This window comes from Typopeltis vanoorti, chromosome 24 (genome assembly GCF_054136105.1).
Source record: "Typopeltis vanoorti isolate ZY-2024b chromosome 24, IOZ_Tvanoo_1.0, whole genome shotgun sequence".
Classification (NCBI taxonomy): Eukaryota; Metazoa; Arthropoda; class Arachnida; order Uropygi; family Thelyphonidae; genus Typopeltis; species Typopeltis vanoorti.
The window spans coordinates 49,375,805-49,390,518 of record NC_143572.1 but is presented as its reverse complement, the minus strand read 5'-3'; the positions used below and the strand labels follow the sequence as shown (position 1 = coordinate 49,390,518).

General features: G+C 36.7%; 1 protein-coding gene across 6 annotated transcripts in view; it reads right to left on the bottom strand.

The window, feature by feature from the left end:
• Positions 1-14,714, bottom strand: part of LOC150093183 (phospholipid-transporting ATPase IF-like) — a 799,705-nt gene that overhangs the window by 417,865 nt on the left and 367,126 nt on the right. For all 6 annotated transcript variants that reach the window (XM_090413774.1, XM_090413776.1, XM_090413778.1 and 3 more), the window contains one exon: positions 12,702-12,815. In XM_090413774.1, the coding sequence (XP_090269900.1) occupies positions 12,702-12,815 (114 nt within the window). The remainder of the gene's footprint in view (positions 1-12,701; positions 12,816-14,714) is intronic.

Sequence of the window (14,714 nt, the reverse complement as noted above, 5' to 3'; positions counted from 1 at the left end):
ATTATTATTTTTTTTTTTCCAGTTGTAAGGCATAGTCTAAAGAATAATCTAAGTTCCAAATTTTAACAAACATTTTTCTTTATTTCTTTAGGGGTTACGAGATGACGTCTCCAGACACCTAGATTAATGTAATCGAAAGTTATGTTTTTTCGGGTAAAATGAAATGTAAATTTTAAGTTTTTTTTTTCGAACAGGTGCAAGGAGATTATGTTTTACAGACCTTTTAGCCACAACCTCTGGGTTATACAGCTAAACAGGTTGACTGAGGCCTCTTTTTACCTCCTACTATCCTACTCTACCTTTCTTTAACTTCCCCTATTACTACCGGCTGACCCTCAGCAATCTTTATACTCCAAAGGCCGATGATGAAAGACATGAACTCCCATTCTACCTCAAAAAAGGTCGAAACCGGTCTGGGTAGTGGCCCCTTGCCTTTAATACAAAACATCATACATCCCCATCTTGGAGATGTGTTTTGGCATTAAGGGTAAATACTAAGATTAGTGATCGGAGCTTGTTTCACTTCTACCACGAGTTGCCTTGGTCTTGCACTACCTGTAGGATCAGCTAGTCTTGCATCACTTGCAGGCGCAAACTTGACATTTTTGTCTGTTTGCTTACTTGGGAAAAATGGAGTAAAACCAGGTTTAAAATTTCTTGGTATCTTTAACATATATATATATATATATATATATGTATAAAATTATTACATGACACCTCCAAGGAGTCCAAAGCCTCATCGAAGGAGGGTACCTACTCTATAACTCTCCGTCTCCACCACTCAATCCAGCGAACCACATCATCTACACCAATGCCATCTATTGCTCACCACCATCATTAGTATTTTCACAGACAATGAAAAACATCCATGTCCAAGGCGGGATATGAACCTGCAGCCTTTTGGCTGGGGAGCGGATATGCTAACCACTCGGCCAGCCAGGCGTAGTTGGCCGAGTGGTTAGCATATCCGCTCCCCAGCCAAAAGGCTGCAGGTTCATATCCCGCCTTGGACATGGATGTTTTTCATTGTCTGTGAAAATACTAATGATGGTGGTGAGCAATAGATGGCATTGGTGTAGATGATGTGGTTCACTGGATTGAGTGGTGGAGATGGAGTATTCGCTCCCCATCCAAAAGGCTGTGGTTACGAATCCCGCCATGGGCATAGATGTTTGTGATTGTCTGTGGAAATACTGGTGCTGGTTGGCGATAGATGGTGTTGGTGTGGTTGTGGTCAGCTGGTGGATTGTGAGTGGTGGAGACAGAGTTGTAGGCAGATGCCCTCCCTCGATGAGTCTTTGGACTCCCTGGAAGTGACAAATGATAATAATAATAATAATAATAATAATAATAATAATAAAATAGAAAGAAAATTTTTACACATCTGCAACACTTTAGGCGAAACAACATCCTTACTTTTTTAAACCATATAAATAAAAAAAATATATATATTGCTCCATGGACAACATGAATTACTCTTTAAGTCAGTGTTTCATATCAGAAGTTCTGCAAACTTCTAGAAAAATAATACAAAGATCCAATCCAGTAGTTTCCAAATGGAGGATATTGGAATATTTCTCTTAACTATAACATTCTTAATATGGGTGAATATAAAAACAAATTATTATTATTGTTACTATCAGAGACTTTCATTGAGGAAGACTACACTTTATTCATACCAGTCCTACCTTTCTTAAACTCATTCAGATTAGAGGCACTCACCACTTAAAAGGCAAACTATATCACTCACTCAATGCTCTGTGAGAGAAAAATCTAGCTCTCACCCTATTCTAAACTACACACACACAATTCCATGGTGACCCCTTGTCCTCTTTCCACCCACAATATAACAAAAAAAAAAAAAAATCCATCAGCTGGTATCCTATAACACTTTTCAAAAGTTTACAGGCTTCTATCACTTCACTACACTTTCTTCTGCTTAGTATCCTCAGTCCACATCCCATTATCTTGACATTATCTTTGTAATTCTTCTTTGCACACTCTCCAAACCTTTTTTATCACCTCAGAACCCAGAAGACCAACAGTGCATAGTAGTCTAGGTGCAGTCATATCAAGATCTTGTATAAGGGCAAAATAGCTTCATCCTTACAAGTCAATCAACATTTGTTTCTGCAAAAATCAACGTTTTTGCAATGTGACCTTTGAACTTCAAATGCTTATCCACCATAACTCCAGAAAGATCTCTAGTCTCATGAATTTCTCTAAACACAGTCCCATCAATCTAACATACCATTGGAAATCTCATCATGCCAAAGTGCATAACTTTACAGAGGAGTAGCTGGGGGGGGGGGGGGGGACGGTCCACCCGGGATGGTACTTTGAACCTTTTTGAACTTTTGCAGTTAATTATAAAATATAGTCTCAAGAACTCATTTCCAAATATTGTAATGCTATTGCGAATTCTTCTCACAACTGCTGTAAGTGTTGCTAGTTGTGAGAGGAGTTTTTCTAAATGAAACTGATTAAGAATTACCTACATTATTATGAAATAGACTTCGCCAATGTCATCGACGATTTTGCTAACAGAAGAGCAAGAAAATAACATTTTATAATGTTGAAATTAAAGTTTTACTTCAAAAATAAACATAGTGTTTTAATTTCTTTCCCTATACATCATTTTGACTTTTTGTAGTATTTTTGTTGTATTTAAAGGGGCAGCAAACTCAGGGACCACCCCAGGTGGCAAAACCTCTAGCTATGCCACTATAACTTTATACTTGATAACATTCATTTGCCATTATCATTTGACAACAGTTCCAACCTATTGAAGTAATTCTGTACTTGTTGCATGTCAGTAGCATTCTTGATTGCTCTGTCTATCCATGCATCATCAATAAACAATTCAACAACTTCTGTTAGGTCCGTCCCAATATTATTAATGCTACCATTTATGCATGGATCGAACAACAGTGGTTCAAGGACCTTTCCCCATGATAAGTCTCTGATTCCATGGATGTCAGATGTTAATAATAATAATAATAATAAACAAATTATTCAGACATGACCTCCCTTTAGTAAACACATGCTGTTCTTTGCAAAGTATAGCTTGTCTATCAACCCATTTCTGTATGCAAGTTCTTACCAACATCTCTAAAATCTTCACCACAACTCTAGAGATACTGATAGGACAGTAGTTGGGCACAACAATTTTAGCCACACTTGTACAACAGGGCTATCAAACATGTTTTCCATTCCTGTGAGATCTTTCCTGAGCTGAGACTCAAATTCTACCAATATATCAAGGGCCTAACCATTTTGACTGAACAGTTCCTTTAGCATATGTGTTGATATCCGATATCAGCAGCATTCTGTCCCTACTGCCAAATTATTACTCAGGTTATGCAACAGCTCTAGAACTTTCTCATGTACCTCTATTTCTTCATCCAATGTAGTTGCGACACTGTTATCCCTGTTACATACACCAGGTCGATAGATCTCGGTGAAGTAAGCACTTATTATATGAATAATCACAACTGATTCTGACATGAGTACATCTGCATTCAGTGAAATTATTCTCCTATATCCTTTCTTTTACTTGCAGCATAATAATAAAATTCTTTTGGATTGTCTTTAGCTGGCACAGCAAATTTCTTTCATATTCTGACTTTGCTTTTCATACGATACATTTGTCTGGCCTGATCTTTATATATCTGATAATTTTTCTCACCCCTCATTCTCAACAATGTCTCTTCCCCATCATCTTCTTCTTCTTATGGATCTCTTGCTTAATAACTTCAGTTTTCATTCTGAAGTCAACACAGTTTCATGTATTATGCATGTATGAGAGTATTCATTAGAAAATGTGAATAGTTTATGGGAGAAAAGAATGGAGAGTATGAAAATCTATTTGTCAAAAGTTCATGCTTAAACAGATGGAACATTAGCAATATTTCTAACTAAGGAAACAAGGTAAAATGAAAGGTAGTGATAAGTGTAAAATAGTATGTTTATGATGATGTGGGGTACTAGATGGGTAAACAATGAAAGCAGTTTCATTTTAGTAAGGTATTCATCTCAAACAGATGTCCAATGATTATCTAGATAATACTATGATAAAAGCATTATTGCAAGAGCTTGCAATAAAAAAAAAACTATTGCAGGAGCATGATTTAAATATAACAATGGGAATAATTGTGCTATCAGCACAGGTGCTTGAAGGAATGTGCAAAAGAATTAAGAGTGCCTCTGATATGGTTATTCAACTTGAGTCTCAACACAAGCATGATTCCTAATGAGTGGAAGAAGGGCAAAGATAATTCTATTATATAAGGATGGTATAGTACAGAAGCAACCAATTATAGACCAATCAGCATCTCTAGAATAGTCATTAATGTGCTGGAGAGGATTATATATATATCCAAGTTAGGCTAATTAAGATTATATCCAAAATCAAGTAAGTTTCACTTTAGCAATTTACTCACATTTTATAACAATGACTACAGAGTCCGATGAGAGTAATGCATATACCATGATATTTCTAGATCTCATCAAGGCATGACAAGATTCCCACACTGGAGGTAGTGTTTACAAAAACTTGAAAGGACAGGTATGCAAATAGGTTTGTGACATGAATAGGGTAGTTGACTGACATACATCAGAAAGTAATACATGGTGGTGTCAAGACTAGAAAAAGAGTAACAGTGAGCTCAAACTATCAATGAACCAAGGCTTTCAGGAATAAGTATAGTAGACAACTGCCACCTCCATATTGTAGCCCTAATGTATTGTGCATAATAGTGACCTCTATGGTCGTTTTATTTATTTATTTATTTTTTTTGGTTTTTAATTCTGCACTATAAACTTTGAGATCAACTAACTCTGGAACTCTCTGATCTGATCTGTTTGGTTCTAATCAGTAATTAGAAACGAACCTCTAGCATTAGGGTGACCTGCCGTTAGAGAAACAAATATTTTATGCTGGAGACCTTGGGCCAGGAACTATTGTTGGTTCAGCAGCTTTTAACCTACTAGTCATCTCAGCAGTGTGTGTAGTATCCATTCCTAAAGAATAAACCCGCAGGATAGGGACGATTGGAGTGTTTGCCATCACAGCATCCTTCAGCATTTTTGCATATATTTGGTTGTTGATTACTCTGCTGTGTGTGTGTCACTCCAAAACAAGTAGATGTCTGGGAGGCTGTAATCACTTTTCTCTTCTTTCCATTACTTGTGGTTGTTTCATATGCAGTTGATAAGAATATCTTTATGGGAAAAAAAGTACAACAGAAAAAACAGTTGGAACTTGGAACTGAACCAGAAAAAAAGAATGCTTGAATATTTCCCAGAAGGTGAACCAGATAAAAAGTCTCTTATTAAATTTATCAAGGAAATACGAAAACAACCAGGACTTACTGATGAAGATGCAGCTTGTTTAGCAGCTGCTAGACTTATAGATGAGAATCATCTATAAGCCTAGAATGTGATACAGGGTTGGAGCTATTAGGGATATAACTGGAGGAAAGAAAACAAAACCTTGTCTCTTAATGACAAGCTGCAACAGGTATATGACATGTTAGAAGGAGAGGATGCAAAGCCAGTGAAGACACTAAAAAACATGAAACGCAAGATATTGCCATCGTTGAATTTAGTGCAACTGTTCTAAAGAATGCTGGTCATGTAACTTACAGTTCTTCGTCATGGGAAAACATCAAGCCTTGCTCACTGCAGGATTGAAACTATTGATAGTACTGCAGTGGCTAGAGAAAATTATATACCAATAAAGGAAACAATTACATTTGAGCCCCATGAAACTAATAAAATACTTCAGGTGCAAATTGTAAATGACAATCAATGGGAACCTGATGAAACTTTCTTTCATCAAGTTTGAAGATGTAGATGATGTAGCCCTTGGTCGTACATGTATTATGGAAATCACTACTATTGATGATGAAGAACCTCGCTTCTTGCAGTTCAAGTGACGAGGTCTTTTAGTACAGGAAAGTGTTGGCTTCGTTCGAGTATCAGTTATCTGAAAGCAAGGTGCTGAAGGTGGTATTATTATTATTATGGCCTCCATGGAGTCAAAAGACTCATCACGGGAGGTCCTTCCTAGGAAACACAAAGTTATCATACCACTCTTTAAACTCATTGACCGTTCTCGTTCTCACCACTCATGAGGCAATTCCATGGTTCAACCATCCTTCATGCAAAGAAACCACTCCTTGCCCTCTTGCTCACAGCTTCCTTTCATAACTTCCAGGGTTGGCCCCCTTGTCATCACTCCTTCCTGTTGTTCAACTAAGCGAAAGAACTCCCTAGTGTCAACCCTGTAACCACCTCTCAACAGTTTAAAAGTCTCAATCATATCACTTCTCCTTCTTCTATCTACCGAACTCTGCAGTCCACATTCCCTCGGCCAATCCTCATAACAAACATTGTACAGTCCTGAAACCATTTTTGTTATCTGCCTCTGTACCCTTTCCACAGTTAATTTATCCCCTTCAAATCCTGGGTACCAAATCTGAGAACAAAAGTCTAAGTGTGTCTCATCAGGGTTCTTATACAATGGAATGATAACTCTTTTATCTCTGCAGGTCAGCGTCTTTCTCGGTATTGCAGCAATCCTCTGAGTTATCTTCACCTCCATTGCTATATATCCCCTGAATTTCAGGTTTCTATCAATATCAACCCCAGATCTCTCGTCGTCCCCTGTTTCCTCGAGTATAACTCCTCCAACAGCGTATGAAGTGTCCCAAACCTCAAGACCTTACATTTTGCTGCATTAAACTGACACCCCCATTCATTTTGCCCATCTATCTAACTTATTCAAATTCTCTTGCAGGGCTATCACAGCTGCACTATTACTAATAATCCTTCCCAGCTTCACATCATCCACAAACAACTGAATATCCCTTGGCAATCCACTGACAATGTCATTGATATAAAGGTTAAACAATATAGGCCCCAGTACTGAGCCCTGTGGAACCCTACTTGTAACCCTCTGCCCCCTTGAAACTGTCCCACCATACACAACTCTCTGGTACCTATCAGACAGCCAATCCTGAATCCAGTTGACCAACCTGACATCGAAACCAATGTGCTGCAACTTAAATATCAGCTTATCATGTGGTACCCTGTCAAATGCCTTTGCTAATCCAAGAAAATGGCAGTATATGCCTTTCCCTCATCTAATGTTCTTGTAACTTTATTATAAAAGGCTAGCATATTGCTAAAACAAGAGCATCCCTTCACAAATCCATGTTGACTCTCACAGATAACATTACCCTCATTTGCCCAATGCTGTATATGGTCCTTCACTAATTTCTCCAAGATCTTATCAACTACTGATGACACACAAATGGCCTATAATTAGACACTTCCAGTCTGCTACTGCCCTTATGCAATGGTACTATCTTATCTTCCTTCCATTCCCTGGGCACCCTTCCCATAGTCAGACTTTCATTGACTGACATTCTTCTCGGAGCTGCATTAGCAATAAAATTTTGTGGAATGGCGTATCATTCTGCTTAGCCCATTCTATATGCATATTAAAACTATCAACTGCCTCTTCATGTTTTACTTTTTTTTCTTTGAGGTCTTTATTGTCATCATCATCTTCTAATTCATTCTGTAGCGTGATATTTATAATTTCAGCGTCTGATTTGATTTCGAGTTCACTTTCGGTTCTACCTGTAATCCATTCCGTAACATCTGTTTGTGAAATTTCAACATCTGGATTTATATTTTTAACCAAATTATGGACCTTTTGAATTTCCTCTTTTTGTATATCACCTAAATTCTAGAAGGCCACAGTTTTTTCCATGACACTCGAATTGCTTCAGGTTCGACGGCTTCCCAAGGAAATGTGAACACACAATAACTCAAAATAGGCCTGCAGTATAACAGTACAATCGACAGTATGAAAAAAATACTGTACAGTAATAATAATAAAATAAATAATAATAGTTAAAATAATAATTATCAATTAAAAATAATAGTATACAAAATAATAATACGTAATAAATTAATTTTTTTTTCTTTCAAACCGCAGTTCGGATTACTGGAAGGTTCGGATTAGCAAGATACCACTATATTGTCATCATTGTTATCAACCATTGTCGATCCACTGCTGGATGAAGGCCTTTCCAAGATTACTCCAAAACTGTCTGTCCATTGGCTCTCCTTTTCCATGTCACTCCTGCAAATCTGATGATATCATCAATCCACAGTGATTTAGGTCGGCGTCATGGTCGTTTTTCCTCTCGTGGAATCCAATCCAGTACTTCTTTTGTCCATCATTGATCTTGTCTTTGGGCAATATGCCCAGCCCATTGCCACTTCAGATATTTCACTCTACCTATGATATCAGAGACTTTGGTTTGATATCTTATCCATGTATTCCTTTTGTGATCCAATCTTGTGACTCCAAGCATACTTCTTTCCATACTAAATTGTGTTGTTCTTAATTTTTGAATTTCCTTTAAATTCAGTGTCCATATTTCACAGCCATATGTCAACATAGGAAGAATATATTGGCTAAAAACTTTTCTCTTCAGGAATAATGGTAGTTGGCTTTTGAATATTGAATGTAATTTTCAGTGCTTTCTACCTAAGCATCGTGCACCTTTTAATTTCGTCCATGATATTTCATTCCATTGATATCTGTTGTTCTACGTATATGTAATGATCAACTTGTTTAATTTCCTCATTATCGATTTTTATTATTTCTGGTTGGACATAGCTATTGAACATAACTTGGGTCTTCTTCGGGTTTATCTTTAGGCCAGCTGTTTTGCTACAATTTGTAGTTCATGGATACGAGTCTGTAATTCATGCACAGTTGAAGTAAAGATAACTATATCATCTGCAAAACGTAAATGGCTTAAATATCTTCCATTTATCTTCAGACCTTTCCCTTCCCAATCAAGAATTTTAATATTTCTTCTTCTAGGCACACGCTGTGAATAATTTTGAAGTTATTGTGTCACCATGTCTTATACCTAAACCAAAATAATCACTCGATGTTTCGACTTTCGCATTATGGTCATCATCTGGAGTATTACACATATATCCAAAGAAACAAGCTGCACTATAATCTATATGTTATGCTAAAGTTACTGGTAAACCATTAAAACAATTGACCTGATCTCTGATGAAAAAAAAAAAAAATTACTACATGTCAAAGCTAAAGTTCTGTTATTATTATTATCGACTAAGTTACAAAATTAAGATAGAGAGTAACATGTTCACATAAAAAAGTTACTTGTATAAGTATACATATAAATTAAAACAAACCATCATGGATGATGGCCAATAAAAACTGAAAAATTGCTTATAGTCCTCAAGTCAGCATTATCTTGAAAGAACTAGAACTTGAAAGTCAGGGAAATCTTGAAGAACTAAGTGGGCTGAATGTGTACCATCCAAATTATTGGGATTTTTATGCCATCATTATTGTTAAGATTAGTGCGGTTAATAAATATTTCACAGGCTTCTTTAAATTTCCATTTATACCAGATTTTTGTATGATGAAAAGAATTTTCCAATCAATTTGGTGTAGGGGTGTTAAGAGATGATTATTTTATTGGTAGGAGTACAAAAACACTCTAAAATCAAGTTTCATTATTTATTACAGGATGGTACTGGATACAATAATCAAAAAAAAAAAAAAAAAAAAAAAAATCAGCTAATGCCTTTTTATTCCCCTATACGGGGAGTAGGCGAGGCCATTTAGCCCTATCTAACTTTTGGAGACTGAGTGGGCAGTTCAATCTCCACTGGTACCAATCAGAGGTAGATGGCCCAAGGCTATCACTAATTAAGTGGTACACAGTGAAGAGAGACGGCTCAAATGTGCTGCCATCTCGTGGTCTCTAATTCTAACACAATATATTTAATGTCTGAAAATAATGTGGGTTCTACGGTCGATTTTCTTGAGTTTACGGGACAAAAAACCCGAGTTTCCGGGAGGAAAAATCCGCTTGCCTGTGCCAGAGATCAACTAACTCGGGAACCGGTCGAAAAAAGGCTTAGAAAAATTTCCTCTAGTCGCCAACTAGACTCGAAACCAAGTCTTCCTTCGTGCTTGCATTATTTCACAAACAAAGAATAAAATGAGTTAAAAAAAAATATATATATATATATATGTATGTATATATAAACAGACCTATATATTTCAACATTCAGGCATGCTAAGTGTTAACATATAGTGATTTTTAACTTATGACACAACCACTGAAATGGAACCCTGTTGTAAATTGAGGACTGACTGTATTATACTATGTAATCTGTTAGGAAATGCTAAATCAAAATACTAAAAATGAAATTTACTTCTTATACATTTTTAAACATATTTCTTATACTGTTACAGTATGTTATCTTGTAATTATTTTGCTGGCGTAGCTGCTCCAGTGGGCAATGTACTCATTTTCGAATTCAAGCCAAATTATAGGCCTATCTGTGTGCCATTTGTTGTGGTTAAAGTACTGGAGAGGCTGGTGGGAACCAGGATACAGAATTTAGTTGACAACAGTGGTATTATCTTTGATGAACAGCATGGAATTGCTAAAGGAAGATCATATTTTAGTAATTTACTTACTTATTACAATGAGGTGATAGCTTCAATGGACAAAGGAGACGGATACTCAGATACACAGATTACTGCATGATAAGTTGAAAGTCATGATAAGTTGAAACTAGAGCAGTTGGGGTTGGATATTAGATAGCACATTGGATTGGAGATTGACTATCTGATAGGTATCAGCAAGTTGTGTATGGGGAGCAATATCCCAGAAGAGAAAAGTCACTAGCGGTGTTCCTCAAGGGTCTGTTTTAGGGCTATTGCTGTTCAACTTGCATGTTAATCATATTAGGGAAGATTTGAATGGGAATATTGTTTGCAGATGATGCAAAGTTGGGATGAAATATGAGGAATAGAGCAGATGTTGTGGTCTTACAAGAAGACTTAAATAGATTGATTGAATGGACATGGGAGTGGAGATGCCAGTTCAATGTTGCAAAATCGAAGGCTTGAAAATTTGGGAAACAAGGATCGGTTGGAGAATTTACACTTGGTGGAAATATATTGTTAGAAGTGGAGGAAATTAGATATCTTGAGGTGATGGTGAATAAGGATCTAAAATATAGATGACACATTGCCAAAATTGTGAGGATAACACAAAGAATTCTGGGAATGATGCAGAAGATGGCACTTGCTTGTAGAAGTAAGAAAATTTTGGTTTCATCATATAAGGTCTTGACTAGGCCACATGTGGACGTGCTCAGATTTGGTCACCTGGTGAAACAAGTCCAGAGGAGATTGACTAAGGTAGTTTCTGATCTCTGGAATGTTGAATATGAAGAAAGGTTGAGTAGATGCAATTTACAGAGTCTAGTGGATAGGAGGAAGATATGATAGAGATGTACAAGTTGCAAAGAGATTGCTATAGGATTAACGTTTTCATAAAATGGAGGGAGATTGGGATAGAACAAGAGGTTATCCTTGGAAGCTGTATTAGGTAAGTGTGAGTAAGGGAGTGAGACTTTACAAATACTTTAACAGTTCATTAATTTCTGAACTTCTTCTTGGAGGCTTGAAGTGGCTTTAATATTTCTAAGTTTGGTCTTTAGAGCAGTATTTCCAAATTATATAAAAAACTGAAGATATTTTTTAAAAATAATTAAAAATTAAAGAAAAAGCTTAGTCTATCCACAATACTAAAATGAAGTAAGTTTACAAATTTAGTTACATAAAAAAGTGGTAAAGGAACTTATTGTATTTTCTTTTGCAGATCAGTTACTGTAGTGCAGTCATGAGAAGAATGACATGTTCCATTTAGATAGAAAGTCATAAGTAGAATCCCCATATAAGATGAAACACAACATTAAAAGAACTTTTGAACTGAAGATAAGTCAGCTGATTCCATAGTTAAGTTAGCAGGACTTTTACTTCTGAAAACAGATTGTCACCTGAAAAACAGGCCAAAGAGCACATGTAATTAAGATATACTGCTGCATTAAGTAACTAACTCAATCATTATTCAAACAAATCAATCCACTGTAGATCAAAGATTCAGTTGTAAATTTTTACTTAAAAATAGATGTAAAAAAAAAAGGGGGGGGGAGACATCAGAGATCCAATGACAGATTAGTGATAATCTTATTCCCTCGTTGAATTGTGGCATGAATGTTTATTGATGTTTTCAAGTGGGAAGCAACAAGCGGCTTTTTATCATCTGGTGCAATGACCATCACTCAGTTCACTGGAGAATGAGATCACCTGGACAAGAATTATAGCTGAAATAATTAAGGCAATAGTATTATGTCTGTTATATGTATTCTTCAGCCAGTGTGTCTATTTCATTTACATCCACAGTTTCTGGGAGAAAAAAAAACTTTGCCACCTTCATATGAATTTAACTAGTTTGTCTTCATATGAAAAGGCCACATAAGGTTTCTTCATGTTCTAGATGAGACTTCAACCCAGTCATTCCAACTAAAATTCAAATCTCGCAAATGCCATTGTGACTGTGTTCTAGAGGTGCTGATTACTGGAGATCTGAAAAGACTTAAACATTTCATTAATTTTATTTAAATTAACTGATTTCATTAAATATACTACAGGTGGCACATTTTTAATGGGTAGGCCTAACATTTAAAAAATGTTTACAGAAATTAATCTCCCAGAAAAAAAAAATTGAAAAATAATAAGAAAACAGTAAATATTACTTCAAATTCCCTACCTTTTCTTCACGGTCTATCATCTGATTGCGTGCTTCTTGAAGATCTTGACTGAATTTATCCAGTTCCTCTTTAGTCATCAACTTTTCTGCTATTACCAGTGTACGTAACCCTTCCTATCAAAGAATAATTATATTTCTAAGAGAAAAAATATATATTACATGTTGATTTCAAGTTGTTCCTGTTCATCAAAACTGAGGCTATGTAGCAAGTATATGGTGATCAAAATTGAAGTATCCCTGTTTAAGGCCTTGTGGAGCACCACCCAGTGATCCAAATGCTGTGAAACTTTGCAGGAATATATTATGCATCATCTGGAAGCAATATCTGAGGGGAAAAAAAAGTAGTTCCAAAATTCACATCCCCTAGTCTTTAGAGCAGGATTTCCAGACTATATAAAAAACTCTATTTTTTAAATGGAACTATTTTTTAATGTACTGAATGTAGATGTAGTAATTTTTCCGTGTGTGTAAGAAATAGAAAAGCGGCATAAGCATAAATAACATATTTTTATTCACTTCCATTATGCATTCATGGGCTGTACTGTTCAATGTGCTACCATATCCAGTATGCCACAAATTGCAATCCTTTGCACAGTGTACAGAATGCTGTCTTTCAGGGCTGGCAAGTTATCATGATGATCCTGATAAACCCTGTCTTTGAGAAATCCCCAAAGCTAGAAGCCACAGGGTCAGATTAGGTGAACCAAGTGGTCATGCAGTGGGAAATGCACAGGTCACTCTGACCTCTGTGAAACATTCTCAAAGAACCTCCTGTACAGATTGACTGATGTGTGGAGGAGCCCCATCATGCACAAAAATGATTAAATCTGTGTACAGGTGCTGCTGCTGCTGTAGCTGTGACACAACAAAATTGTTCATCATATCGCAATACCTCTCTGCAGTAACTGAGCAGGTCACAGGACTTGATTGGTGAATTTCCTCAAAGAAAATAGTCCAATGAGAAATGAAGCTGTAAACTCACGCCACACACAATTGTGGGTATTTTCAGCTCTGTTCCGGTGAAAGTGAACCTCATCTCTCGACATAATCATTCATGGCTACAAAGCATCCAACTCCACTCAAGCAAGGAATGTTAAAGCAAATGCGAGTCGGCTTTCAAAGTCCTGCAGGTGCAACTTCTGTGTCAGGATTATCTTGCATGGGAAGAAATAGAGAATTTTCTGTAGAATTTTCCCAATAGTTGTGGAAGGCACACATCCATGTGTTTTGATACAGCACGTGCACTATAAGAACCAATGCTGTTATTCATGGCCTGCATCACACCAGCAGTAGCAACTTCATTCACTACTTGTGAACTGATTTGGTGTGCCACCTCTACCAGGTCGAACTCTCAAGGATCCCATTTCTTCAAAACAACTAATCATTCGTCACAGAGCACATGGCGATATTGAACCTTGTGGGCATTTGCTTGTGTGGCAAAATCTGCGGCATACAGAAACAGTTTTGCAATCGCTTAGATAATTCAGCTTCACAGCACATTGAGGTAAGGTTAGCGGCATCATCATGGATGGTATTAACAACCAGAATCCAACCTGTGTCCATCTTTATAAACTCTCCTAGCACCTCCCAAGTTGCATGATATGCAAATTCTATGCATTTGGTGTTTACAATGTTGTTTGGTGGTGAATATCGGAACCATTGCCCCCCCTCCCCATTAGATATCTCATGCAAATGACATATTCCTGCAAAATTTTGCAGCATTTGGGTCACTGAATAGAACTCCACAAAGCCTTAAACATGACTGTTAATCATGCATATTCTCCAAACTGGAGAATAATTAGGCAGGTAAACAGCAATATACGATACTTGTGATGACATAACATAGCTTCTCCTAGTGAGACTATTTTCATCAATAGAAACCTACTGATATTTTGCAAGTAGGTACCCATGCTACAAAAGGGTATTTTTTAGGTGGAAGAAATGATGACCTAGACCCTGCAGCACACACACACAGAACAGCATTGTCATCCTTGCCAAAGCTATATTTAATCA